Source organism: Bipolaris oryzae (genome assembly GCF_000523455.1).
Source record: "Bipolaris oryzae ATCC 44560 unplaced genomic scaffold scaffold_87, whole genome shotgun sequence".
Taxonomy (NCBI): Eukaryota; Fungi; Ascomycota; class Dothideomycetes; order Pleosporales; family Pleosporaceae; genus Bipolaris; species Bipolaris oryzae.
The window spans coordinates 50,425-74,969 of NW_006911363.1; the positions used below are offsets into that span (position 1 = coordinate 50,425).

General features: G+C 51.5%; 14 protein-coding genes across 14 annotated transcripts; 7 read left to right on the plus strand and 7 right to left on the minus strand.

Annotated features, from left to right (window-relative positions):
* Nucleotides 1-769: 769 nt before the first annotated feature.
* Nucleotides 770-1,156, minus strand: COCMIDRAFT_27269 (uncharacterized protein; the record flags this gene model as incomplete). The annotated part of the gene is made up of 1 exon (XM_007690883.1): nt 770-1,156. One exon carries the CDS (start codon nt 1,154-1,156, stop codon nt 770-772), a length of 387 nt encoding a protein of 128 aa, XP_007689073.1.
* A 2,273-nt stretch (nt 1,157-3,429) lies between these two features.
* COCMIDRAFT_98353 (uncharacterized protein) lies at nt 3,430-4,164 on the minus strand (the record flags this gene model as incomplete). The annotated part of the gene is made up of 1 exon (XM_007690908.1): nt 3,430-4,164. The coding sequence occupies one exon, from the start codon at nt 4,162-4,164 to the stop codon at nt 3,430-3,432; it is 735 nt and encodes a 244-aa protein (XP_007689098.1).
* Nucleotides 4,165-4,901: 737 nt separating this feature from the next.
* On the plus strand, nt 4,902-5,635 carry COCMIDRAFT_27271 (uncharacterized protein; the record flags this gene model as incomplete). Its single annotated transcript, XM_007690884.1, has 2 exons — nt 4,902-5,153; nt 5,363-5,635. 2 exons carry the CDS (start codon nt 4,902-4,904, stop codon nt 5,633-5,635), a joined length of 525 nt encoding a protein of 174 aa, XP_007689074.1.
* Nucleotides 5,636-6,039: 404 nt separating this feature from the next.
* On the minus strand, nt 6,040-8,016 carry COCMIDRAFT_98340 (uncharacterized protein; the record flags this gene model as incomplete). Its single annotated transcript, XM_007690909.1, has 3 exons — nt 6,040-6,780; nt 6,892-7,259; nt 7,359-8,016. The coding sequence occupies 3 exons, from the start codon at nt 8,014-8,016 to the stop codon at nt 6,040-6,042; spliced, it is 1,767 nt and encodes a 588-aa protein (XP_007689099.1).
* Nucleotides 8,017-9,058: 1,042 nt separating this feature from the next.
* Nucleotides 9,059-9,575, plus strand: COCMIDRAFT_6274 (uncharacterized protein; the record flags this gene model as incomplete). The annotated part of the gene is made up of 3 exons (XM_007690875.1): nt 9,059-9,269; nt 9,327-9,398; nt 9,448-9,575. The coding sequence occupies 3 exons, from the start codon at nt 9,059-9,061 to the stop codon at nt 9,573-9,575; spliced, it is 411 nt and encodes a 136-aa protein (XP_007689065.1).
* Nucleotides 9,576-9,980: 405 nt separating this feature from the next.
* Nucleotides 9,981-10,187, plus strand: COCMIDRAFT_98278 (uncharacterized protein; the record flags this gene model as incomplete). The annotated part of the gene is made up of 1 exon (XM_007690910.1): nt 9,981-10,187. The coding sequence occupies one exon, from the start codon at nt 9,981-9,983 to the stop codon at nt 10,185-10,187; it is 207 nt and encodes a 68-aa protein (XP_007689100.1).
* Nucleotides 10,188-10,556: 369 nt separating this feature from the next.
* Nucleotides 10,557-11,525, plus strand: COCMIDRAFT_98364 (uncharacterized protein; the record flags this gene model as incomplete). Its single annotated transcript, XM_007690911.1, has 1 exon — nt 10,557-11,525. One exon carries the CDS (start codon nt 10,557-10,559, stop codon nt 11,523-11,525), a length of 969 nt encoding a protein of 322 aa, XP_007689101.1.
* An 80-nt stretch (nt 11,526-11,605) lies between these two features.
* Nucleotides 11,606-12,996, minus strand: COCMIDRAFT_98263 (uncharacterized protein; the record flags this gene model as incomplete). The annotated part of the gene is made up of 3 exons (XM_007690912.1): nt 11,606-12,518; nt 12,573-12,833; nt 12,908-12,996. The coding sequence occupies 3 exons, from the start codon at nt 12,994-12,996 to the stop codon at nt 11,606-11,608; spliced, it is 1,263 nt and encodes a 420-aa protein (XP_007689102.1).
* A 381-nt stretch (nt 12,997-13,377) lies between these two features.
* On the plus strand, nt 13,378-13,879 carry COCMIDRAFT_37758 (uncharacterized protein; the record flags this gene model as incomplete). The annotated part of the gene is made up of 2 exons (XM_007690887.1): nt 13,378-13,575; nt 13,649-13,879. The coding sequence occupies 2 exons, from the start codon at nt 13,378-13,380 to the stop codon at nt 13,877-13,879; spliced, it is 429 nt and encodes a 142-aa protein (XP_007689077.1).
* Nucleotides 13,880-14,149: 270 nt separating this feature from the next.
* Nucleotides 14,150-14,455, minus strand: COCMIDRAFT_98293 (uncharacterized protein; the record flags this gene model as incomplete). The annotated part of the gene is made up of 2 exons (XM_007690913.1): nt 14,150-14,349; nt 14,398-14,455. The coding sequence occupies 2 exons, from the start codon at nt 14,453-14,455 to the stop codon at nt 14,150-14,152; spliced, it is 258 nt and encodes an 85-aa protein (XP_007689103.1).
* A 1,138-nt stretch (nt 14,456-15,593) lies between these two features.
* COCMIDRAFT_37760 (uncharacterized protein) lies at nt 15,594-16,725 on the minus strand (the record flags this gene model as incomplete). Its single annotated transcript, XM_007690888.1, has 3 exons — nt 15,594-16,070; nt 16,121-16,300; nt 16,363-16,725. The coding sequence occupies 3 exons, from the start codon at nt 16,723-16,725 to the stop codon at nt 15,594-15,596; spliced, it is 1,020 nt and encodes a 339-aa protein (XP_007689078.1).
* Nucleotides 16,726-19,085: 2,360 nt separating this feature from the next.
* Nucleotides 19,086-19,601, plus strand: COCMIDRAFT_37761 (uncharacterized protein; the record flags this gene model as incomplete). Its single annotated transcript, XM_007690889.1, has 1 exon — nt 19,086-19,601. One exon carries the CDS (start codon nt 19,086-19,088, stop codon nt 19,599-19,601), a length of 516 nt encoding a protein of 171 aa, XP_007689079.1.
* A 1,525-nt stretch (nt 19,602-21,126) lies between these two features.
* On the plus strand, nt 21,127-22,274 carry COCMIDRAFT_37762 (uncharacterized protein; the record flags this gene model as incomplete). Its single annotated transcript, XM_007690890.1, has 2 exons — nt 21,127-22,004; nt 22,079-22,274. The coding sequence occupies 2 exons, from the start codon at nt 21,127-21,129 to the stop codon at nt 22,272-22,274; spliced, it is 1,074 nt and encodes a 357-aa protein (XP_007689080.1).
* A 431-nt stretch (nt 22,275-22,705) lies between these two features.
* Nucleotides 22,706-24,310, minus strand: COCMIDRAFT_98369 (uncharacterized protein; the record flags this gene model as incomplete). The annotated part of the gene is made up of 2 exons (XM_007690914.1): nt 22,706-23,582; nt 23,634-24,310. The coding sequence occupies 2 exons, from the start codon at nt 24,308-24,310 to the stop codon at nt 22,706-22,708; spliced, it is 1,554 nt and encodes a 517-aa protein (XP_007689104.1).
* Nucleotides 24,311-24,545: the final 235 nt, after the last annotated feature.

The following is a 24,545-nucleotide window of genomic DNA, read 5'->3' on the forward strand; positions in this document are numbered from 1 at the left end:
CAAAACTCTGAGCATATACCTGTTGTGTTTAGTGGCGTGAGTTAATGGAAGGCGGAAAACCCATCCGTTTCCGAATACGACCCGGATTGATGTGAGACATGGGAATGGCCGTTGAGAGGCTTTTTTTAGGACGATTTGTACGAGGCCTAGATTCATACCCCCAAGGATCTTTGAGCATAAGCACATGACCCAACATAAGGTATAGCGCCTTAGCGGATTACCTGTACCACGCCCAGCTGCCCAGTAGCTCGAACAGATCCATCACTCTTACTACTACTTTTTGAACGCCTGTCTATTTCTGTTGCTTTTTTTTTTAGCTCGGACATTGCGCCGCAGCAAAGAGCCGGTGAGCGCCGTGTCGAAGCTTCAACCCAAATCAAGCATAGTATATATGTCAATCTTAAACCTCAAACTACAGACCGGTAGAACAGGATGACACATAGGTAAACATTCTTGTATTTTTTCGGGTATGCAAATTCATTTACTGGTAAAATTCGTTACATGAACGAACCTCTTTCCATAACAAAGTGCCCGTACACAAAGACAAGAAAACTACACATCGTACAAAACAAACTAAACCTGTAAATACACCAACAGATAGGTAATTCTGCGTCCGGTCATCTTAGCACACTAGCCCAACCGTGAACAAGGAAGCACCGGAAACATGCGTATAGGCTTACACAACCCGAGTTTTGCAAGTTGAAGAATGACCAAGTCTTTATTCAGACAACAAAGACTCTAGATCCGCCTATTCCTTGTGACGCCTGAATTATACTTTAGTGGTCGGGTCGATCGTCATGGACACATCAAACGAATGGATTGGTTCCAAGTTTGCATTACTTCCAAGCCTCGAGTCATACTTTAGCAAAAGGTGGCATAGAGCAATCTTGATCTCATTGGCAGCAAAGAAATGGCCAGGAAAAGCTTGATTCCCATGGCCAAATCCTAGGTGATCCAGACTGGCAGAGACCAAGTGAGCTTTGTTGGTTGTAGCAGGATCTGATTGCAGGCGGTAAAGTTGGTGTGTGTCGTACTTTTCTGTTTCGGGCCAGATTTGCCGGTTCACCATGATTTTACCGTTTACAGCCGTGTAACTACCTTCGCTGATAACCGTGCCATCCGCGAGCGTGATCTTTTCTGTTACAATCCTCCGCATTAAGACTAGTCAACAAGCTGGTTAGCGATTGCTGTGGTCCTGTATTTGTTGCAATTGGCAGACGGCACTCACGGAATGAGATTGGGATAAGTCGTTGAGTTTCCTTCTAAACACTATCCATAAGCTTTAGGTAAGAGAAAGCTGCCTTGCTCAGGCCGTCGGTGGTAAGCACCTCAATAATCTCCTTTTGAGAGTTTTCAACATGACGGGGATGACTCGCTAAATGCAACATTGTCTGATTCAATAACTCCGAGGTAGTGTGGATAGCGACTACCGTGAGCAATAGTTGGCATGCAACAAGACTATTTAAGTCTGGTGGACCCTCTTGCTTAAGCCACTCCAGCATGTTATTGTAGACAGGATCGCCTTTTCTCTTTGCTTTTACCTCGGCTTGCTTGCGACATAGCCCATCACCAAGAAAAGCTCACTTGATAGACGAGCGGTGAGTTGGAGAACAAAATCTGTGATGATGGCCTCTTTTTATTCTTACAAATGATCAACTGAAAATCTCGAGGTCTGAGTACACTACGCACCTGTGTCGTTGCCGAATATCTTGTCGACTGTAAAAGTGGACTCATTAGACATTGGCTGTGTTATCATATCTTGAACACATGCATTAGCTTCTAGCATCTATGTGTTGATAAAAACTTCCTTACTCAAAGAGTTGGTGAGCTGCTTTTTGGGTACTGCCTGTATAACTCTGCTTGGCAGATCAAGAGCATTTAACCGTTCCAAACCAGGTATTTGAGCTGCAAACTCCTGAGCAGTGGATTAACCAAGCAAACAATTACAGCAAAAGGTTCTGAACTGACATGTATCACTGCTTTGCAAAGTACTAAGAGACGCTCATTGCGAGTCATATCTGCGTACTCAGTTGGGAAGACAGTGATCATGCCCGAGTGAATCCAGGGCCTGAAGGGCTTTTCGCCGTATCGCTTTAGAGCATTGCCGAATACCTTGTGAACCTCTGTCATGAACTTCATACGCCTGAGTGTGGTGAGTTTCAGCCAAGCGGAAGCATTAGCGATAAGATATTTCGGTGTTTGGGTAAAAATAGCGAGTGAGATCAGAAAACAATAGCCAGAGAGATTGTGGCAATCACAGGGAAGGCCTGTTTGATTGTAGCAAAGAAAGGTTTAGATAAAAAATCAGGGACACTTGAGGAGCTTGGGACCGTCATACTCGGCAATAGCCGTGCGATAAGATTGTTAGTGACTGATGGCGTAGAGCAAAGCCAGGACGTGTATGCTTGATATGGGACGAATACTACATGTTTTTCTAGTGCAGGGATCGGGAGCAGTATAGTCTGATGGTTTTGGACCGTCAATAACAAGCCGGACTGCAAATAGAGGATCTTTCATGCAAAGGAAATCTTGTCAAGGCATCCTTGGTAGTGACTATCGTGAGGTATGACCACCCCAAATACTCACGAGCTAATTACACACTCAGAGAAGCAGGCATCAATGGCAGCCTGTCAATCGATGCATGAATACCCATTTATTCCTTGTCCACTTGTACTATCTTTGATTAGATCAGGCTCAAGAAAACAGCCCACGCCTATGCTCGGTGGGGTATGCATTTGCAAGATCTTCCCTGTCCTCTACACCGGTATACATGTAGTTGCACGATCACTGCGGTCCGACCACTAAGAAAGGATGATTGGCATGGCTCACCAGATCATATCCATAAACACAAGCCCCACTCTGGCTTGTCTTGAGAGGGAACATATGCTTCAGCTTTGGCGACTGCCCTTCTGCTTTGCAATTGGCGTTCATTATTCCGTCGACAGACATACGGCTTTTTAATAGAATATTGCACATATGCAGCAGTTTATTTTATGCGGCGTTAGCAATGAGACTTGCGAGGGGCGGGCCGAATCGGTGCGGGTCATTGTGTTTGTCGGAATGAACAGCACGGTAGGACAAGGCTGCTTAGGAAGGAAGGATCCGGAACCAGTGAAGTCCCGGTCGACTTCGGCTTGTTGTGATTGCATAAGTACATATGACACAAAATCACCCCTGCAGCAGCCATCATACGCGCCGCAGAGGCCAACCGCTTCAGCTAATTCAAAGTGCCCTCTTACATTTACACACTACGTCAAGGAAGCAAAAGGACAACGATAGGCATGAAACTGTGCCACAGTATGCAGACATATGAATCTATTTGATTTTTCCTCTGGAAGAAGAAACAAATGGCAATTCTGCCGACGGATGCTCAGTGGAACGCTATAATCGGATGAGCCAAGGGGATAAAGGCAGGGCTGCTTGACCATGCTATGTGAAGCTTGGAGCGAGGGCGATAACGGAGAATCTCAGATCCCCACCCTTTTCATTTTCAATCCTCATCAGCCGCCCAATCCCTTTTTCTAGTGCTCCAGGGCTGAGCACATCTTCGTCATCGCCCAATAAGCCCCGGTCAAGCGGACCCTTGCGATCGCCTTCAAGCTCCCACAAATGACCATCTTTGGCCTTGACAAACGCGACAAAATGCTGTCCATTATGTTCCTTTGATGTGGGTGTAGGTGAGGCAGTATCGCCAAGTTTTGCCGCATCAGCATGAGCCTTTTCAAAGGCATCCGAATCCTCGAGTACTTTGGCTCGTTCCCAGATGGGTTTTGGCAGCGCATCGGCACGAATCTGGTCAAGAGGCGAGGAAGACTGGATATGGTCTGATGCTGAAGTGTTGAGGAGACAGTGAACTAAGCCTATGCTGCCACAAGCGTTGCCGATGGTCTGCTTGAACCAAATGACAGGCTCTGTTTCGCCTTTGCCTGCATATTCGGACTTGTCCTTGTCTTCTGCTGTACGCGCCTCGTGCCAAGTTGGCGTGAGCGGTATGATGACGAGAAGTGCCAAGACTGGCCTGGGAATGAAAGCCAGCATGTCTAGGTCAGTGAGGGAGTAGACATCATGGAAGGAGAAGACGGATGTATCGAGTCCAAGGTCTTTTGCGAGATGGTTCATGACATGGGGGTTATTTTCCAGCATGCTCCATAGCTTTTTTGTCATGGTGACGGTTCTTAGTAAGTGAAGATAGGTGTGTGAGGGTTGGTTTGGAAATCGAGTTATTTGTAGCAATCTGCGTAAGTGAAGTAGTGTAGATGCATGTTCCTGCGGTTTACCAGGGTCACGACTAGGCAGCCACACTCGCCACCAAAGCCCGGCCCGACTACCCCCACACCAAGTCTACTCACTTATATATGTAGTAACCCGGCTTTCGCAAAACTGAAACAGTTGGACACTACCAAACCACCATCAAAAGCAATAGAATGCCACTAAAATACCAGTCCATTCGCTTGTCTGACGTGTCGGCTTAATTCCGTTCCGCCAGAGCCAAGACGTCGGACTTTCAATGCAACGCTATCCTCTCACACCATGTCCGTGATGGAAGATCAGCTTCTAAATGAACAGGTTCCATCTCTGCAATACCTCAGGGATTAGCCCTTCCTGTATAGCATTTCTCCGCTTCACTTGCATTCTCGATTTTGCGAATACCGGCGGTTCCCCAAGAATTATGACCCCCCCAAACACCTTTGCATCTCCTCCGGCTCTCCGCAGTAGCAAAGTCCAGTAGACCGAATCAAGCGACAACGCTCACCACCGTGGCACACACACACATACCCGAAGGATTTTACTGCTACTATAATGGCATATATTCCATTCATTTCTCGACTCCATTGCCCCCCTCTATTTCGACTTCACCACTCTAGGCGCATCAGTACAAACTCTCACCACGCACACAAACCATGGACGACGAAGCCCGCCAAGCGCTAGCCAGCATGAAGATGCCGCGCCGCCCCATAAACTTCGTTCCGGCGTCATCTGGCGAGATTCTCAAACTAGGGCACATCACGTGCCGCATCATGGAAGACGGCTCACGAACCGACAATCGCATTGGCAGCGCCGAGTTTACTCTGCCGCCAAATACTCCGGGACCGCCTGCGCATTGGCATGAGATGCATGATGAGACGTTTTTGGTGACTCAGGGGGTTGTTAGGGTATGTTTTGCGTGCTGATTATTGTCTTCACTCTGACCTATTATCCTTGCCATCATTGTCTGCATTGTTATTCTCATTTCTGTCGTATTCTTATGCGTATTCTTATCCTCAGTCCTACCATTACCACCACTACTTGCCTCATTCTTAACAACCCCCACGCCTCCATATCCCCGAAACAACCACATATTCATATTCACAAAACCCACTAGTTCCACGGCCCAGACGGCGAGATAATCGATGCCCATGTAGGCGACTATGTAACAGCCCCAATCCGCGCACCTCATACATTTTCGAATCCAACCAACGAGCCTGCCAAATTCTTCAACACGTACACGCCGGCCTTTTACATTGATTACTTCAAGATACTGGCGGAGATAAGCAAGACGGATGAGCGCATGAGCAAGGAGAAGAATCTCGAGGTCATGAGTCGGTTTGCGACGATACCGGCTATGGAGATGATGGCCGAGCAAGGGAACAAGTGATATGTGTGTGTGAGAGAGAGAAAGAGAGTCCAGGCAGCCGATAAAGATGGTAGCAAGATTGTGCATTGTCAATCGAAATAAGAATAAACATTTTCAAATTGTTTTTTTCTTGTACAGGGAGATATACTTTCCCAACACATCTTCTAGACTGGGAAGACATGCGCATATACAAAACAATGGCCTCGGAAAATCTCCCTGACAGGAGTAAGGCTGGTTGGAAAAAATAAAAGTTAAGTTGGTATCATAAACAAATGTACAAGAAATTAAAGCCAGAAACCGCTTCCGGAAACAATTGATACCTGGTGTTTCCCGATCCCATCTCTAGGACCCTTGAGCTCATAGCTGGAAAAGCAAAAGCAACGTTATCTGGTTCGGGGCGTGAAAACTGGTGGGTCAATATGGGCCTAAGCAACCATGGCTTGGTTGGCGTAATCTGTAGTCTTGCCGTCTGATGCGGGGAGCCTTGCGTTTGCATGCGCAAGGCTTGATTGCGCAGCCTCCTTGAGTTGGGCTTCAACGTTTCTCTCATGCTCGCGCGTAGGCGGAGTGTTGCGAGAGGCAGAGGGCTGCGCGTCATGCGGTGCGTCGTGTGGCTGCGGGGGCTGCGTAGCCTGTTCAGTGTGCTGGTGGTGAGATGGTTGATGTTGTGGAGTGTGTTGGCCATTGCTGTGTGAGACGTGTGATGGCGTAAGCCCATGGTGCGACGGACTCAACATAACTGACGGGCTTGCTGTACTGGCACGGTCGCCTGCCTCATGATCACTTGTTTCACTCTGACCATTGCTAGTGGTTCCAGTAGGATAGGTATAGCCGCCACGCAATTCGCCCTCGCGAACTTCTCTCCACGAGCATTTTGCGTGCTTCTTTGTACAGCCCATGCACGCTGTCAGGTTTTTCAAGCAGTCCATATGTAATCTTCGACAGCGATCGCAGGGCGGGACAATACGCTCGCCCTTGGCGAGACTCTCCATTCTGTGCACCATTTCAACTTTGAAGGGGCCGCCGTCATCCTTTTCCGGTTGTTGGCTGGCGCGTTGACTGGAAGCTGGGAGGAGGCTAGAAGGCGTGTTTGGTATTGGGACGGGTGAGTTCATCATATTGTGCAGCTCAGATTCATTGAGAGGATGTGAAGGCCTTGCAATTGGCTGTTGTGCGGCAGAGGGAGCTTCAGCCGGCTTTTGCAGGGCCCTGGATGGGATTGACGAGGGTGGAGAGGGATGAGATCCTGAATGGCTCCCAATCGATGGTCTCCGCACTTCAACATTGGCGCTGGGAGGCTGCGATGACAAACGCCGGTCGTTCACAGTATGGAATTTGGATAGCAGTTCATGGCGGGTAGATGATGAAGAACCATGACCACGATTATGGCTGTGCCCATGGCCGTTGGATTCGTGGTGCTGACGCGCATTGACGGCTACAAAGCCGCTGCTGCTGGGTGACGGGTGCGAGGGTTGATTGTGACCTGGGCCTGGGACGCTTGGATTGCTACCGTTCATAAGGGCGACGTTTGAAGGACTCGTGGGGCGGGGAATTTGAGGCGTTGGAGTCGCAGTGGCTCTGCGGTCGAGGATTGCCTGTTTGCGGCCCTTGAGGCGGTGATTGAGCTGTCTCGTGCGAGCAGCAACTGAGAGCATTGGTTAGAACGGTCTAGAATGACTACAAATTGCGTATTTACTCGAGGGCCAGGATGCCTAGACTGATAAAGGAAAAGGAGTCGACTCACCTTGATCGGCCAAAGAGCATATTTGGCTGAGGTTCTTTTCCAGAATCTCCATGGTACCCAGCTCCTTCTCCTCGTCTTCGATGATGGGCTGTGGGGGGATCATCTTCTGGGGAATGCCAGATGAGATCAAGACGAAGTCTTCCTCGGAGATCTGGACCCGACATTGCTTGGTGTAGAACTGGCAGACCCTCACGCCCTCGCTCATCTGGTCGAGCTGAAACTGCTCGGGCTTGTTGCGCGCAAACTCGACCACGTCGAGCCAGGAGACGGTGGTGCCGTCCTTGCCATGGCTCTTGAGGACTCTGGGGGGACCGTCGAACAGGCGCTCGAAGCGCTTGATGAGAATGGGACCCAGAGGGCGAGCGCCTAGGTTGCAGGCCATGCTCTCGTGGCGGTCGAGGACGCCCTGGTAGTCGCTGAGCAGCGAGAGGATGTTTGGCAGCGTGTCATCGTTGGTAATAAGCGGCAAGTCGTTCTCATTGTGCCTGGCGAGGTAGTTGATCTGCAAATGGTTGTGCTTGGCGGTTTTGGGCAGTGGCGCAGGCGCCAGGTGCATCTCGTGCGAGGGACTGCGTTTGCGCTTGAGGTCGCTGGGCATGTGCGAGGCATGGTGCTGGGGCGGGTGGGCAGACATGGGCCGGTCGTCGTTGTTGGCCATGGCTAAGCCTTTGGGGGGAGGGAAGATGGGCTAGGGATGCTGACGAGGTTTGCTGCTCTGGAGGGCGGAATGAGCAAAGGGCAGCTTTCAAAGGCGGCGGAGCGGCGGGCGCTAGCGAGCAGCCAACTCAGCTGGGCACGGCGCAAGAGGGCTAGGCGGGTTGCACGAGAGAGCGGAGGCCGCAGGCTACCGAAGCAGAGACATGTCACGCAGAGGGGCACTGTGCGAGGGGGAGAGGAGTGCCGGAGGGTGGAGGGTGGAAGAGGAGGAGGAGGAAACAGCAGTGGAGAGGGTGGGCGAGGGAGATGAACGGCTCGTCGGTGGCTGAAGGCGCCCGAGTGGCTGCACGGGAAGAAGCAGAGAGAGAGAGAGGGGTGGGCGGTGGCCGTGGGCGGTGGGCGGCGCGCCGGAAATAAGGGCGAGCTTTTTAACAGAGCGGAGTTCCTCGCCAATCAGAGGAGGCGAGCAGGGCACTGTGGCATGGCCTGGCCCCGGCGCGGCCCTGTGATAAGAGGCGCATCGTTGGCGATTCAGATGGTGCCGACTGTCCGGCGGCCTCGCACAGCTCCAACGGCCATGAGACGGCCTGAAACTGAGCCATTAACGGTGCTGAAGACACGAGCGCCGGCAAAAGTGTGCGTGGCCATACTGTGTGGCCCTATGAGAGGGCGTGCAAACAGCCAGAAGGCCTGGTCCGGCGGCATTGGCCTGTCCCGAGACGCGACGAAAATACCGCAAGGCCCACGCGTCGCCTGCGACTGCGACATGGCACCAGCGGAGATGTCTAAAAGCGAGGGGCGGAGATTACCTCCGCCTGCCCCAGCCCTGTCGAGTGCTGATCACGTGATATGGCGGGACAGCCACAGCCGCCACACGCTGCCACACACACGTACGCATACACTGCCACATCCCCCCTCCCAGCACCAGCCGCCAGCCGCCCCTCTGCACAGACCACCTTCTTTTGCTGCCAGCTCCCGCCTGCACGTCACCACAAGCCCTTCCATATCGCCCAGACTCGTCACTCTCTCCCAACCCCAATACAATGTCTGAGCGAGGCGCATTTCGCGGCCGAGGCGGTGGCCGAGGAGGCGACCGCGGTGCAAGGGGCGGCGGTCGTGGAGGAGGTGGAGGCGGCGGCGGTGGAGGAGCACACGCTGGCGGCCAGACAGAGCGCCCCAAGAAGGAAAACATTCTCGACTTGAGCAAGTACATGGACAAGCAAATTACCGTCAAATTCAGCGGCGGGCGAGAAGGTAACGAGGCCAATTTGGTCCTTTTGCAACGAGCAGTGGGGGCTAACTTCCCCGCAGTCATTGGCACATTAAAAGGCTACGACCAGCTTATGAACCTTGTCCTCGACGAGGTCAAAGAGGCTCTTACAGGTATGTGAGAGCTTAATATACACACCCTGGCATATCCTAACCACCACAGACGAGGATGGCAACATCCGATACCGCAAGCTCGGCCTCATCGTCGCACGCGGCACCCTGCTCGTCGTCATCTCCCCCGTAGACGGAAGCGAAGAAATCGCCAACCCTTTCTTGCAGGAAGAAGAGTGATCGCCAACCATTGCCAGCGGCGAGGGTAGCAGTGTCACGTGTGCGCTGTGAGTAGCAAACAGAGAGCAGTCAGTGGCGTCGATCAAGCCAACGGCGTCGACCAGGGGCTTTGAAAATAGGGCTGGAAACCCAACACGATACCCATGAGGGACATGCGCGACGAAATGCAAGGACACGATGCGGCTTCCAAGCTGTGCATCGATGACAAGCTACACGGTTACATGGCCACAACGGGCATGCTTTGCCCGTTGCATCCCTACCATTGAACATTGCGAATCAAAAAAAAATCACCGATACTCCACTTACTAGTGATGAGATCTTTCAAAACCACTAAAGTCGTCATGCACTGTGCTCGAAACCACCAATTGACCATGCATCCGCCTGTGTACATGTTATATTTCTTGCATGACTGCGTCTCTAGGTGCTCTTTCTCACGCTGGCTCCTTCGGCTTGCATACACGCCTACCCCTGTCGTATTCAAGGCTAATTGGGGACATGTGGCTGAACCGGTCGTGCCATGACTCTGCTGGTTCGCCATGTAGTATGCACATTAAAAGCAATAGTTCGCGCGCGGAAATAGCAGTGTGGCTGTGCTGTCGAGTTGGGACGTAGCTGGTACCGACCCCATCTGCGGCGCTCCCTGCCCGTTTCACATGGCCTTTGGGCACGTATGCGCCAGGCACCAGGCACCAGGCACCAACAGATTGACACAAACATCATAACCTCAGCTCACACCTGCCGCCGCTCATTCCATCTCCTCTCCCTTTGCACATTCCTAAGTTGTTGTTTCTCGCCCTCTCGGCCCACAAAACATTGCCTGCTGCTCTGTGACGCTTCATTTACCCACTTTCGATCCCTTTGGCCACTTGCTTACTATCAGATGTCAGCCTGGTATCCAACATGATGACATTAGCAACTTTGGCTTCACCCTGGTCTGCATGGACAGTGGCAGCATCTACAGTGTCTGCTGCAAGGCCTACAATGGAAACCTGGTTCGTCACACTGACGGCCATACTCTTACCCCTGGTCGTCTTCGTAATCACCATCCGCCGCCGCCAGACGCAACAACGAGAACAAAAGCCGTTTCCCTTTCTAGAGTTACCCCGAGAGTTACGGGACATGGTCTACGAATACTTTCTCGATGACCCCGTATACCCCGCGCCACCACGTCCATCCTTCCACGCACCTTCCGTAGTATCGTGGATGAACCTGAGCCGCTGCATCTCATCAACAGCACCACGCCCCCGCCTACGCAACAACAAATGCATCTTCCTCGCGAACAAGCAAGTCCACGCAGAATACATGGACATGCTATGTAAGCGCTGCACCTTCCACTTTTCCGTCTCCCCAGAAACCTACAAGTCTCTCCCTGTCACCCCTCTGCCCTCGTCTCCATCCCCTCCTCCCCCCACCACTGCCATCTCAACGCAAGAACCCACAAACGTCTGGAACATCTCGCCCGCCACCCTCTCCAAGATCCGCCACTGCTCCCTCAGCCTCATCACCACATCCGCCATGCTCGGCGTCACAGACCCGCGCTCCATGACGTCGTCGTCCTGGTCGCTCGGCCGCCGCATGCGCCAACAGCTCAAACACATGTCATCCATCCAGTCCTTCACGCTCGACGCAAAAGCCCTCGGAGACCCCCTCTGGAACCCGCTGTGGATCTGGTACCATGCCTCGCAGTCGCTCAAGCTGCTCGGCACAGACTTGTCGGATACGGTGCCCCGGGGTCCCCAGCTGAGTCGCATTACCTTTTCGCTGGATACGTGGTCGCCTGGCGAGAATTATCTCGAGAGGCAGGCCGAGGGCTGGACGTGGTATTGTGCAAGGGGACATGCAGTTGCAACTGACTTCGGGCACGACATGACGGTCAGAGAATTTTGTGCAAAGTTGTACAAGGAGTGTGCCGCTTGTTGGGCTGTTGCGGAGGAGGAGGATTTCTTGTAGTACAACGTCCTTCTTACTTCGTATCTTCTTCTTGTTTATTTCTCGTAACAACACAGCGACGATTTGCCTTTTTCTATTCCTCATCTTTTTTTGCGTGCTATCCAGAATGAAGGACGATAGGTACTCTGCAGCATACTCTGCGTGTTTGTAATATACCCTGTTTGAATCGTATCCGTCTCCTGTTTCTCTATACTAAAGCCAAAGTGCTGCACCAGCGCAATCACTTCATCATTCGTGAGTTCAAACGACCCCGGGTCACCTATTCCCGCATCGCCCTCTATCCTACTCGCTTCTCCTTCATCCTCTTCGCCGTGATCTCTGCGAGGTGGTGGCGGATGCCACAGCAAAGGACCGAGATTCACCCATATACCGCCTGGCTTCAGGCAGTTAGCCACAGCCTCAATATACCGGATAAGATTCGGGGCAGTATCGATAAAAAAGACAGTCGTAACTGCATCAAATATACCCGAATAGTCCGATCGACCATACACGACGCAAAAGTCGCCCATGGACATGCTCATGCGGTCCGAAGCCGGTACTCGCGACGCCGGCTCTTCCCCAAGTACTGTTGCCGGATGCACATCGGGAATCTCAACCGTGCGCAGCTGATCCGCCCGCGAGACGTGGTTGGAGCTGCTAAGTGCCCAGGGCGCAATGGAAAACTGATGAGCATACTTTGTTTCGTTGAGCACAAGCGCGCTGGCCATGAGCATGTGGTATGAGATTTCGTTGCCTTCGACGCTGAATCCTGCGCGGCAAATGTCGAAGACGAGACGTCCGAGTCCAACGCCTGGGACTAGGACTCTGAAGTCGCCGCGATCATGTTCAGACGCTGGCTCCACGTTTTTGACGCGTGCAGTAAATTCCTCCTGCAGAGCTGACAGAACGGGGTCAAAGCACGCTTTCCTTTCCTCTAGCCCTTGCTCACTCCATTCGCGGTAGAATTGATTTACGCAACTCCGTGCCTTCTCCAGGTCATTTTGGCCCGCTTTGCTTCCCCGGCCATCTGCTATAAGCGCGTCTAGCACGATATCGAACACTTTGAACTCATCGCGCGCATACTTTTCGGGCACAATGGAAGCAACCCATTCGCTGTCTAAAGTGGGTGCCAGGAAAGACTTGAACCCCGCAGCAAAGATAGCTTCAGCTAGGTTGGCGTTCTGGTCGATTAGATCATCTACAGCGGAGAGGGTAGCAAGGAGAGAGAAGGGGGGCTGCGAGAGTAGGGTCCAGTGGGCGGAGGGGAGGGAGTAAAAGGCTTGGCGCCGTGTGTGAGTAGCATTGTAGTGCGCGTGGCGGCGGTACGAGCTGGATTGCATGTGTTAGTGGAACTGTGCAAGTTAAGTCAAAGATTGACACGCTGGGATGCGAATGATATGTACCGGAATGAGTCCAGGACTGAGATGATGAGTTTCTGTTCTTCGGGATCAGATGTGGGATCGTAGGTGTCGTGCAAACCCTCTTCTTCCATCGTCTTTGTTGTAGTCTATCTACCGTCCAAAATGCTATATAGGTGAGTATATTTGGTGCAGAGGTTTTGTCTCTATGTTAATGATATGTAACCCCACGTGCACTCGAATCTCCACACTTGCAAATTGCACGTTTTGACAATTGAGACGGAGAGATCCGGGATATCGGTATTTTCTATGATCTCATTACCAACGGAGGAAATTCGTCGCGCGGAGGATATCTGAGAAGTCGCCGGTTCGGTCGGGGGAATCTCTTGCTGGAGGGTATGTGACGCCACCAAGTACGTACTAGTTAACAGTGGTACTACCCCACCTGCCACTTTCCCACCCACCACATACAAAGCCCCAGCACGTCTCTGCAACCTCACTTTCTACGACGCGCCATGGCTACCTCAACCTCCCAAACTGGCGCGTCGCATGCGCCCATACAAGTGTCTTTTCCTCTACCCAAAGCACCTGCCACAAATATCCACCTGCAATTCACAAACAATGGCCCCAATCTCGTCGTCTTCCTCACCACTTCGACAGCCGAATCGGCGTCTTCTGCTGCCATGGGCTCCCTTGTATACGCCATGCCAAATGTACGTCTTCAATTCCTCTCCTTACACGTCCTAATATGCTTGCTACACGCAAATGCTAAATCATCACACACAGAAAGTCACACCTGCCGAGACGCTGAGCACGCCCCTCTTCACCCACGGTGCGACGCTAGATTTCACAACACGATTATCCAAAGTCCTTGCGCGTAAGACAGGAAAGCCCGTATACGTGGGGAATTCATCGAGCTTTGCGAGTGCAGGCATGGGCGGGACAGTGGAAGAAGAAATGGAAGGGTTTAGAAGGGTGGTGGAAGTCATCATGGGGCTTCTGAAGCAGAAGAACTAAGGCATCGACGACTGTAAACGCAGGAATGCTGTAAAACAGTTGACAGGATGGCCTGTGGGTAAGTGCGAATCATAATGTCGCCAGTGGCTGCCGCTAACAGCGCTCAAGGCCGAATCACAGGCATAGTCAAGGTTGAAGACGCGATGTGTAGAGCATTATTGTCATTGATGGTGCTAAAACACTCATATTTACCGGCTTGGCTCAATGCCTTCCCTCCTCATCGATCCACCCACAGGCATCAAGCCCTTATATTGCATAGCCACGAACGGCTTACAACTGTCCGAGCCTCTCCTCGGCGCTCTGCTTAGCTTCGTCTGAGACGTTGGGGTTTTTCAAAGTAGCCTTGAGGCCACCAGCGACGTTGTTGGGGTTCTTGTCCTGGTCGCTGGTGGACTTGGAGGTGATTTCACCGCCATTCTCGAGATCCTGGAGGACCTCCTTGGAGTGCTGCTTGGCTTCCTCAGAAGTGTCTAGCACAAGTCAGCAAGAGCGTGAAAGAGAAGTGAAGGGAAACCAACTGGGGTTGTTGATGTTGGCCTTGTGGCCTCCAATGACGTTTCCGGGGTTGGCAGACATATTGATGGTTGTTGGTGGTGTTTGAAAGGTAGTGTTGGTTGGATACTTTCTGTGAAGATGGATGAGTTGATGAGTTGATGGTGAAAGGAAAGACGACGAATTCGGGTCTTCTTATACCTGTCCAAAAGACTGATATTCACCGTGGCTTCATTCTCGCAACGTCGCCATCGTCACCATCGCACGATCTGCAACATGGCCTGGATACTCCTACGTCAACGATCGGACTGCTGCACATCAAACAATGAGATCTCAGATGTACATGTTCACCGCACCGTCCGTGGAGTCTAGAGTCAGGTACACGATGCGATGGGACTAGCCCCTTGCATTTTATGAAGACATCATGACCCCCAGATGATCGTTCCGACAACCCAGGGACACAAGCCCCATAGGCGTACTGCAGCCAATGTCGTGCGACTGAGCGACTAGCACGCACATGGCGCATATGGAGAAGTTTCAGGTACCCATCCACTGATGCATGGGCAAGACGGAATCCCATCTTGTCCCTGACCCCGTCGCCCAGCCGTCTCCCCTAGCGGGACCCGCTTTGCGGCGCACGATCTTAGATCTCAGATTTCAGATCTTGCATGAAACTCTAGATGGATATACTGGGGGTGGCGGGAATAGACAAAGCTATTTCCAAGCTATCTCAAAGCTACCTCAAAGCAACCTCAAGGCAAGGGTGTATGGCAAACTTTTAGTAAACGTCAGTCTTTGTGATCAAAGGGGAATGGCATGGGTGATGTCATTGGCGTAAAGGCAGTACGCACGCGATTTGGCGTTTACGCGCAACGCGATGACGATGCTAGCTATGTAGCTATGCACCTTTTACGCATGCAAGTACACACGTGTGCAGGAACATAGAGTACCTGCCACACGATTGTACTGTCAACACTCTTCTTTCACCGCTACAAATACCACCATCTCCGATGAGAGTGTTCTCACCGGACTGCCAACGGACGAGAGGTTGCACAAAAGGCACATTGCTTTTTAATCCCCGTCGTCATCATGGTCGTCATGCTACCCGCTTGGACCATGCTGACGCCTTGCACACCGGCTTCATGTAGGGCCTGCACAAGTAGAGTATGCCACTGACGTCTAGGCACACGTGATGATGAGGGTAAAGTTATTTCACCATTTGCTACTCTTGGGGGTCGATGACGAGCTTCCCTTTGGCCTTACTGTCAAACACATCCTGGCTCGCCTGCTGCAGCGCTGACAGTCCACCTTGAACCTTGGTAAATCTCACAGGCTCCACCAGACCTCCTGAAAGCACTTTGGGAAGGTACTGTTGGTACCACCAGTCGCGCCATTCCGAGTATTCCTCCTTTTGCGCAGCTTGCGAGAAGGCCGCGTATATGAGGCTCACTTTCGAAGGCAACTCAACGGCGCTGGGTAGAACACTGGCGAAACTTCCTCCTGTAGACTCCAAAAGCGATGCCAGTGCGCTTTGGGAGGCTGCATCACCGCTTGCAGTGAAGAGGTACTTGTACTGCCCTAGACTGCGTAGCTTGGCGACTGCATCAGTGTCTTTGTAGTTGACCACCTCGCTGGCCCCTAGTTTCATCTGGCGCTCAACATCCCGTGGCGACGCTGTGACGACTACTGTATACCCGGCCTTGTACTAGTCAGTCTGACGTCTAAGGCGTGGGGTAGTAGGTGACCTACTTGTTTGGCAAATTGGACTGCATACGAACCAACCGCGCCTCCAGCACCCCAAATCAGTACCTTTCCGTCTTTTGCTCCACTACCGGGCTTTCCCATGCCAAGGAAGACGTGCAAGGCAGCAGCCGCTGTTTGCAATGGGAAATCAACCAATACAGCTTGCTCGAAAGCAACGTCGCCAATCTGCTTACATATCAGCCAAGTATCCCGATGTTGCGAACTTTAGCCTTGAACAGCACACATACCTTTGCTACAGTTTTGGCATCGCATGCGACCAGCTGCTGCCAGGCACCCGTCCTTTGGTTGTTGTTGGTATCAACATACGCTTTGGTGTCAAAGACTACCCTATCACCTACGGCCAGCCCTTGGACTTGCTCGCCTACCGCTTCAATGATGCCCGCGCCGCTAGTACCAAGAACCGCGGGGTATGCGAGGTGAGCGGCGGGGCCGTATCCTGCAATCAGTATCTTGGCATCGAGAGGCTGAAGGGCAACGGCATGGTTTCGGATTAGGACTTCGCCTAGACCAGCGTGTAGGGTGTCTGCATCTGTTATTTCTAGAGGCTTGCCGGGGCTGCTAAGGAGGGCAGCACGATGGGTAGCGGCCATGTTTGTAGATGATGTGTATGCAATCAGATAAGATTGTTGTATATATCTATTCGAGCGTCTGAGCTACTCAGAGACAAGTGATGGTAGTAATAGTAGTAGTAGTAGAGGATCGCTAGTCTACATCTCCTTCATTATCTTTATGTATGTATGTACTGCTGGCGCCCCGACCTCCCAATGTCTCGAGTATGCGACAAGCGCCTTTCCGATAATGCTAATGTAAGTATTTGCAATATCTTTGCAATGTATTTGCAAAGACTCACTATCGCGCTCCTGTTGTGGCTTTTGCTAAGGCACGAAGTGATGAGATAATCGGTTGGACGTCTTTAGTAAGCCAAAGCGTGTTAGGAATGGGAATGACGCGCTGCACCTGATTGCTTGACAAGGTTGTGTCAGCATGTTTTTGGCCGGCAAAGTGCATTAATTACCCCTTTTTATGGCCATGCAAGGCTAATTAAGGGCTGTTGTGGATGCCCGGACCCGTTGGACCCATGTGCGTCTCGGCAAGGTACCCACCGAGCCGAGCCTAGATGCTTTGGGCCGAGTCGTTCATCATCTGAATCAAACCATTACCATGGAGAAATCATGGGTTTCTCACAATGGGCATCGTGCCATGCGCTGTTTCCACTGCGTAGCTAAGGCCCGCCGCGCCTAGTAAACTCCCAAGCATACGTAGCTTGTGGTATGGGTATGGGTATGGGTATGCCTCTTGAAGACCGAGACTCTTGACCGCCAGATGCATAGTCACAGGCAGACTTGGAGGCTTATTGCAACCCCATGTGCGGACTGCAAAGGCGATGAGGTATGACTCCCTTGACATCAGATTGCGCCGCCAGGCTCCGGTTCGGGCAAACTTCTAGAAGAAAAGGTGGTTGGCGGTCGGTTATCCCTGGTCTCTGGGCTCCTCACTACCACGTACTGCGTAGTACCCTACTAATCCGCAAGCGAGTGCAACACGACTGCTGACAAAACACCCGACTGCAGCATCATCACCAGGTGTCTGGTGCATCTCACAAGTTGTGCACATGTGCTTGCAGGCGGCAGAGATGACTTCATGGCAGACAGATCGGGAGGAAAAGTCCCGCATGACGGCGTGCAGCTGGCTGGACGGCGGAATTTTGACGCGAGCTGAGTAACCCCCCCTGGCCCGGCAACTACCTACACCTCGTGTTAAGACAGCTAATATTAGCGACCCTTTAACCACCTAACTGTCTTATTCGCCCGTGCGTTTGACTCGAGCTTCCGGCCGGTACGAAATCATAATGGAACCGCCCTCGGCGGACCAATCGACTGTCAATTGCGCCCAAAAAATACTCTGGCTTATCCAGATACCTGGATCGGCCATACCGACAAGAGGTAGCGTTCACTACACGGCACGCGCGCCACACCTGCCATGACAGAGTCGCACAATAACCTTTTAGTCGCCTTTTCTCTGCGCACCTGCTAGTCTTGAACCAGCGACCCGCTGCCTCTGGCTATTTGGCATGCTTATCACAAGGACGACAAAGCAGACTTCCGTCAAGAACCGCCGAATGCGAGAAGACGCCAGAATGGAACCTCGCCATGTATATGTATTGGTTTCGTGTTGGGCCGTGAAGCGATGATCAAACACTTCAGCCGTCGAAGCGGTTGCCCATTATCCATATCCTATATCCCATAGCCATCACCATCACCATCCACCCACAGCCAGACTTGAACCGGTATACTCTGTCACTTGGCCTGCAGCTCTGACGGCATACACCAAGTCTCGTGCGTGCGGCTCGAAATAAGCATCTGACACACCAGCAGCCCTACAGCATCCCGCTGCACTCTGCCGACCGTGCATTCCGAATACTTGGAGAAGAGAGTGGTCCCGACGCCACACTTCTAAAAAAGGCATCCGCACACGCTCCTACCCCATCCACCGGCTCCGCTACCAGTGTTACCTCTTCCAGTACTACGGGTCCCGGCTCACGACCCAAGACCAAAATTGGCTGTTACATAGTCCAATAGTATTGAACGTTACTATTCGGACAAACGGACGCTTGGACCTCACAAGACGTGCAGTGGACAACTTGCTTGAGTGATGTGATATTCGGCCGGCTTAGGACATCTTCTCTATTCAGGCTTCACTCTCTCTGTTACCGATTCTTAGTGATCTTGAAACCGGACTTCAATGCGATCGAGATTGGGGGCTCGTGTCGTCGTCGTTGAGGATATAAGGACTAGACCACTGTCAACTCAAGATATCATCACCCAACACAACAATCACATTCAGCCATCACCACACTCTTACTCTTACCATCTTCCAAACAACACCAAAAAAACAGCAGAACCACCTTCTCGAGTAGGGCAGTCATCAACCATCTACAACTTTCCATTATATGAGTGATAGCCCCTCCGAGACTCCAAGCGCATCAAACTCCAGAAAGCCTACCGATATCAAAGATCCATCTGAAACCAGCCCTTTCCAAGGCTCTTCTACTCCTCAAGACTTTACGGAAACCCCTCAATCTACCGCTGAACCAACTGTCTCCACGCCAGTGATTGTTATCACCAATCCACACACACCTTCACCCGAGTCTACTCCTCGACTAAGCCGCTCCCTACTTGTTCGTCACCAATCAACAGGGCCTCTAACTTCTTCGCAATCTCTCGGCCAACAAAGCTCTTCCAGACCGTCTGACCGTCTGCAAAGATCTCATTCTCAGCCCATCGAAACAACTAGCAACAACAATACAATCACAATGTCTTCTTCCGCCTCTTCTCCTTCTGGTACCTCCACTGCTGGCAGCAACTCTGGATCTGGCCAGGGCTATCAACTCCCCTATGCTCCTTTCCCGTACCCAATGCCTGCCCAACCCCGGGGAGGTCAGCAGCAAGGAGGCCAAGGAAAATGAAGCGCTTCACACGAGTTTTCTTTCCTCGTCGCATTGCTCAGGTTGCATTTGGGATTTTCTTTTCTTTTTTCCCATTTCTCATGATTCGGCAGACATGAGCGGTTCACGGCGCAATTCCTCCTTCCACTCCATCAATAGCATTTGTCCGTTCAATTTCTTGGAATTTCTTGGAATTTCGTTCTTTGTATGCATTCGGCACTTTGTATTCACCACAACTCGGGATATACTTCCCTCCCCCTGTTCTTGCGTCCTTTCTTGCATCTTTCCAGCCAGCAATATCTCTCGATAGCACCATTTCCGTCCTGGCCTGTATTTCCTGCATTCCCGGTGTTTTTTGTCCACTTTTTCTTTGAGTTTCTTACTTCCACGTCACCACGATCCTTTGGCTTAGCATGATGCGCGGGATATCATCAATTTCTTATTTGGGTTTAGACTTTGCATTGCTGGCGTTTGGTCATTTTTCCAGTCCTTGTTCAATATCTTGTTTTCATGCCGTGTGCCCTGCTCAATCAGGCCACTAGCCTGGTGTTTTTAGTGTACAAGCTACATCTAACATGGATAGAGCCTGATGCAACGGTCGTATAGGAAGACTAGTCACTCTTTTCTCGTATGTCAATATTAAGAAAATTTCCGCACATATCCATTACTACGTTGCTACGTGTTTCAGAATGTAGGTGCTTGCTTCGCGGTTGAGCCAGTCGAGCCGGGTGTATACTGGGTAGTCTTGCAAGTCATGAAAAATGTACCATCTGTACCCTAGCCTTTTCTCGACATGATGGGCTATTTTTAGCACCATGCGCTCGTATTCCAAGGGAAATACTCCGCGCAGGCTCCAGACAGGGGCGCTAGCAGCCACCAATACTTGAAAATCGATGTGGCTATTGCCTTTATAGGCTGGACAGTGATACTTGGGTTTGATCTGCCAATACCGTGCCGAGAGGACACTATCCCTGATGGTGAAGGTCAAAGTCTCGTGCCAATTGCTTGCCCGTCACGTGCAAGCTATCATCTGCCATGAGGCGATCCGATAAGGATGCAACGTTACTGCACGTTCCCCGCCCAAAACATTCGGCGCATATGTGCTTTGACCAGACGCCATTGCTGTCCTTGTTGTTGTCGGTGTCGCTAACCTGTGGCTGAGAAGGTGACGGTCTGATGTTGATGTTGCAGTCGATCGGCGCAGAGGAGACGAGAACTCCGATCGTCTGACTAAGCAACGGCCGTTGAACATCGTCATCCGCGCCAACTTTCCTCACATGGCCCACGCGACAACGCGACCCTACCGTCTCGCGCAAATCCCCCTGTATCGCTACTAGCCTTCTCGAACCACGCTTTTTTTAAGCCTCTGACCCGGCTTATCCGCTGATCGACCTATCGATAAGGCCTCTGCAGACAGGTTGACAGCTCGCTGCCTGCCTCCCTGACCTCGTAACCCCGTACTACCGTCGTATTGGGCATCGAAAGATCGCGCCGTCGCCTGTCTCTCCATCCGGTATCACGCCTGCATCACATCATCACAGCCGTCATGGCACCCTCACGGTCCCGCGCCTCACTACTCTCCCTCCTCGCTGCCACCTCGCTCCTCCCCCAAACAGCATGGGCCTTCGAGTGCAATGACATCCTCGCTGATGGCGCACACTTCAACTTCAAAGAGCTAGGTGGCCCCCATACGGTACACTGGGAAGAGTCCGACCTGGAAAAGGAGCTCAAGTTCAAGTACAACTTCACTCTTGACATCTGCAATGTCCTCAAATGGCACAAGGGCGGCTCACTCGATACCGAGTGCCACCACGGCGCAAGGGTATGCGCCATTAGAGAAATGGTTGATCTTAGCAAGGAGAACAGTACAAGCATCACGCCCATCGATATCGCAGGTACCTACCCAATGCAGAACGGCAAAACAATCGACGCCAAGTTTGAGAACCTAGGCCATTCCAAGAGCAACTCTGATGCGCGAGAGGGTGTCCGAGCGACTCTACACGGCGGCCGATTCCCATTTGATGACAAGAAGGAAGGCATGGATCAACGGGCTATTATCGAGTTTGTGTGTGACAAGGAGAGGTCCGGATCCGAGGGTAATGAGGTGGACAACAGCCCACACGAGGACGGCGACAAGGACGAAAAGGACGGCGATAAGAAGGATGATAAGAAGGACGACGACAAAAAGGATGACAAGAAGGATGACAAGAAAGAAGGCAAACTCAAGGCAAGGGAGGAAAATAAAGGTAAATGCGAAGACAGCGACGCCAGTCTTCGCTTCTGTGGATATGAAGTGGAGCCTGATACCAAGGATAAGAAGGTCCGCACACTACGCTTGGAGTGGCGGACCAAATACGCCTGTGCAGATGCGCCTGAGCCCGACAGCGATTCCCACTGGGGCTTCTTTGGCTGGTTCTTCATCATGTACGTGTACCCTCGTCTTTTCTTCTTGTTTACCCATCTCAAATTCAAGGAACTAACCACATATTGAAAAATAGCATTTTCCTCGCAATCGCCGCATACCTCATCTTTGGCTCCTGGCTGAACTACAACCGCTACGGTGCTCGTGGCTGGGACGCGCTACCCCACGGTGATGCGATCCGCGACATCCCCTATGTTGCGAAGGATTTCGCGAGAAAGGTACTGGATACGGTGCAGGGTAGTGGTAGCAGAGGTGGTTATGCTGCTGTGTAGAAACCCCTTTTCTTTCATCTGTTTTTATTTTCTATCATCATCACAAACATACACATGCATTCGCATCTATTATAGATTGATGTTTGAGCGGGTGAGATCACCTGGGGCTGTGTGTTCTTTGTGTGGAGGAAAGGATCTGGGGTTGGGAAGGAGTAGAAGCGGAGGCAAAGTACAAGTACATGTGCATTCCATAGCGTGTTCGTGGGGTCCTTATGCAGAGATAGCTGCATATTTTTCTTCAGGCTTTTACATGGAATCAAAGTGTAATCGTTATCTTGAAGACTTTTTCATTCGTGTGTGTCTGTTAGAGCTTACTATTTCGATTTGATATAAACGTAGAATTAGCGGTGACATCTAAGCTGATCATTGTTTCAAAGGATGTGAAATTACTCGATAGTATATGTGCAAAATTTACAAAGCTATCATTGCATCTAATTCTCATAACCCGCCTGGTTCATGAACGGGCTCCTCGCACGTATACTCCTCCCATATCTCAGCAAAACCAACGGAATGCAACTCAGTGCCAGCGCCACAAAGCTTAGTAAACTGCTAGCCCACTGGAAACCGAGTGCACGATACAAATCCTGAGTTGTAAGTGGTAAGAACGCCGCCATCGTGTTCTCGAGAAAAGCAATGCCGGCAATTGCACTGGCTGCGTACTTTGCATAGGCATCAACGACGTACGACGTCACTGCGGCCGTACTGCAAAACATGCCAAAGCCCACAAAAGCAAGTGATATGCCAGGGATAATCCACGGTATGGAGGAATAAGATGTCCAGGCAAAATAGAAGAGACCTCCGCTCAAGCCGACCAAGGACGCGGGAACACTCAAATAGAGACGAGCTTCCGGCATCGGTTTACCGGGGTTTTCCATGTTTCGTTTGGCAGATGCGAAATAGAGTCGGTCTTGCACCAGTGATGCGAAAAGCCCTATTAGCTCTCCAATGACTACAGCGCTCTGGACTAGTCCTGTTCCAAAGAAGGTCCAACCATAGAGTTCAGAGAAGACTTGAACTATAGACTGTGTGAACATGAAGGCGGTTCCTATGCAGAATGCGCTCCACAAGCCGAACGAAAGCACTACGCCTTCCGTACAGAGCATACGCGAGGGTCGGACAAGTGTCTCCTTAAGAATGTCGCGGAAACTTGTCTGTTGCCTTTCAGCTGCAGTATAGACTTGCTTTCCCGTGCTGGCACGTATGTGACGGGCACGTCGCGTTAGAATGACATCTGGCCGGACTTCTGGCAGTAGCAAGAACAGCACTGGTATCAAGGAGGCGTAAAAAATGATTTGGCTCAGGAAGATCCTATCGAACTCATCAGTGTCCACCAGCACAGTGTCGTAACCATCACCTTACCATCGCCAAGTCGTATATCTTACCACCAGACTCCCAAACACAGGCCCCATATTCAACCCGGCCAGTAGCGCAAATATATACAACGAAGTACAGAAACTATGCACCCGCCCCGGTCGCCAGATATCGCTTACGATCCCCGACGTGATATTCGCCAGCACACCCGCACACGACCCCGTGATGATCCTCGTAACGATCAACGTAGCAAAATTCCGTGCTACAGCCTGCGGAACGATAAAGACAATCATAACGGCGTAGATGATCAGATAACTCCATCTCACGCCGAAATTCTCCATCAAAGGGAGACCCAGCAACGGCGCTGCTGCGCCTCCAAGGTTCCAACTTAGCACCGGCCAGTACGAGTGCGGGAATGCTTCGTCGCTGATGCTGAAGCTCGAGTTGATTTGCGGTGCGGCTGATATGAGCATTGTGCCCGAGACTTGGACAAGGAAGGTCATGCTGCATGCGAGGAGGGTTGTGCGCCATTTTTTGCCCAAGGGGAAGTTGAAGGGGTTGGAGGGGTCGGAGGGGGAGGTCCAGGTAAGGTAGTCCGGGGGTGAGTCTGTGTTGGCTTCTTTGGTTGGGTTAAGTGACGAGGTTGGAGATGGTGGTTTCTCGCGTACGTCGTGGGAGGATATGCTAGCTGAAGAGCGTGGGGGAGTTGGTGAGGATTGCATCATAGATGTAATATAGGTGGCGACTTCTTGAATAACTCCAAATATGGCAGCTTCCTTTCTCCGAGTCGTTGGAGATTCTGGGCGGCTACAAGATGTAGGTCTTGGTTAAAGTGGCAATGATTACAACAGAAGCTACTCAAAACTGCATCTGTCAGTATTTCTCTAGACCATAGAATTTACTACGAAGAGAGCAAAGGAGGAAGAGTATTGGTACGCTTACTCAAGTAAGATTGTTATG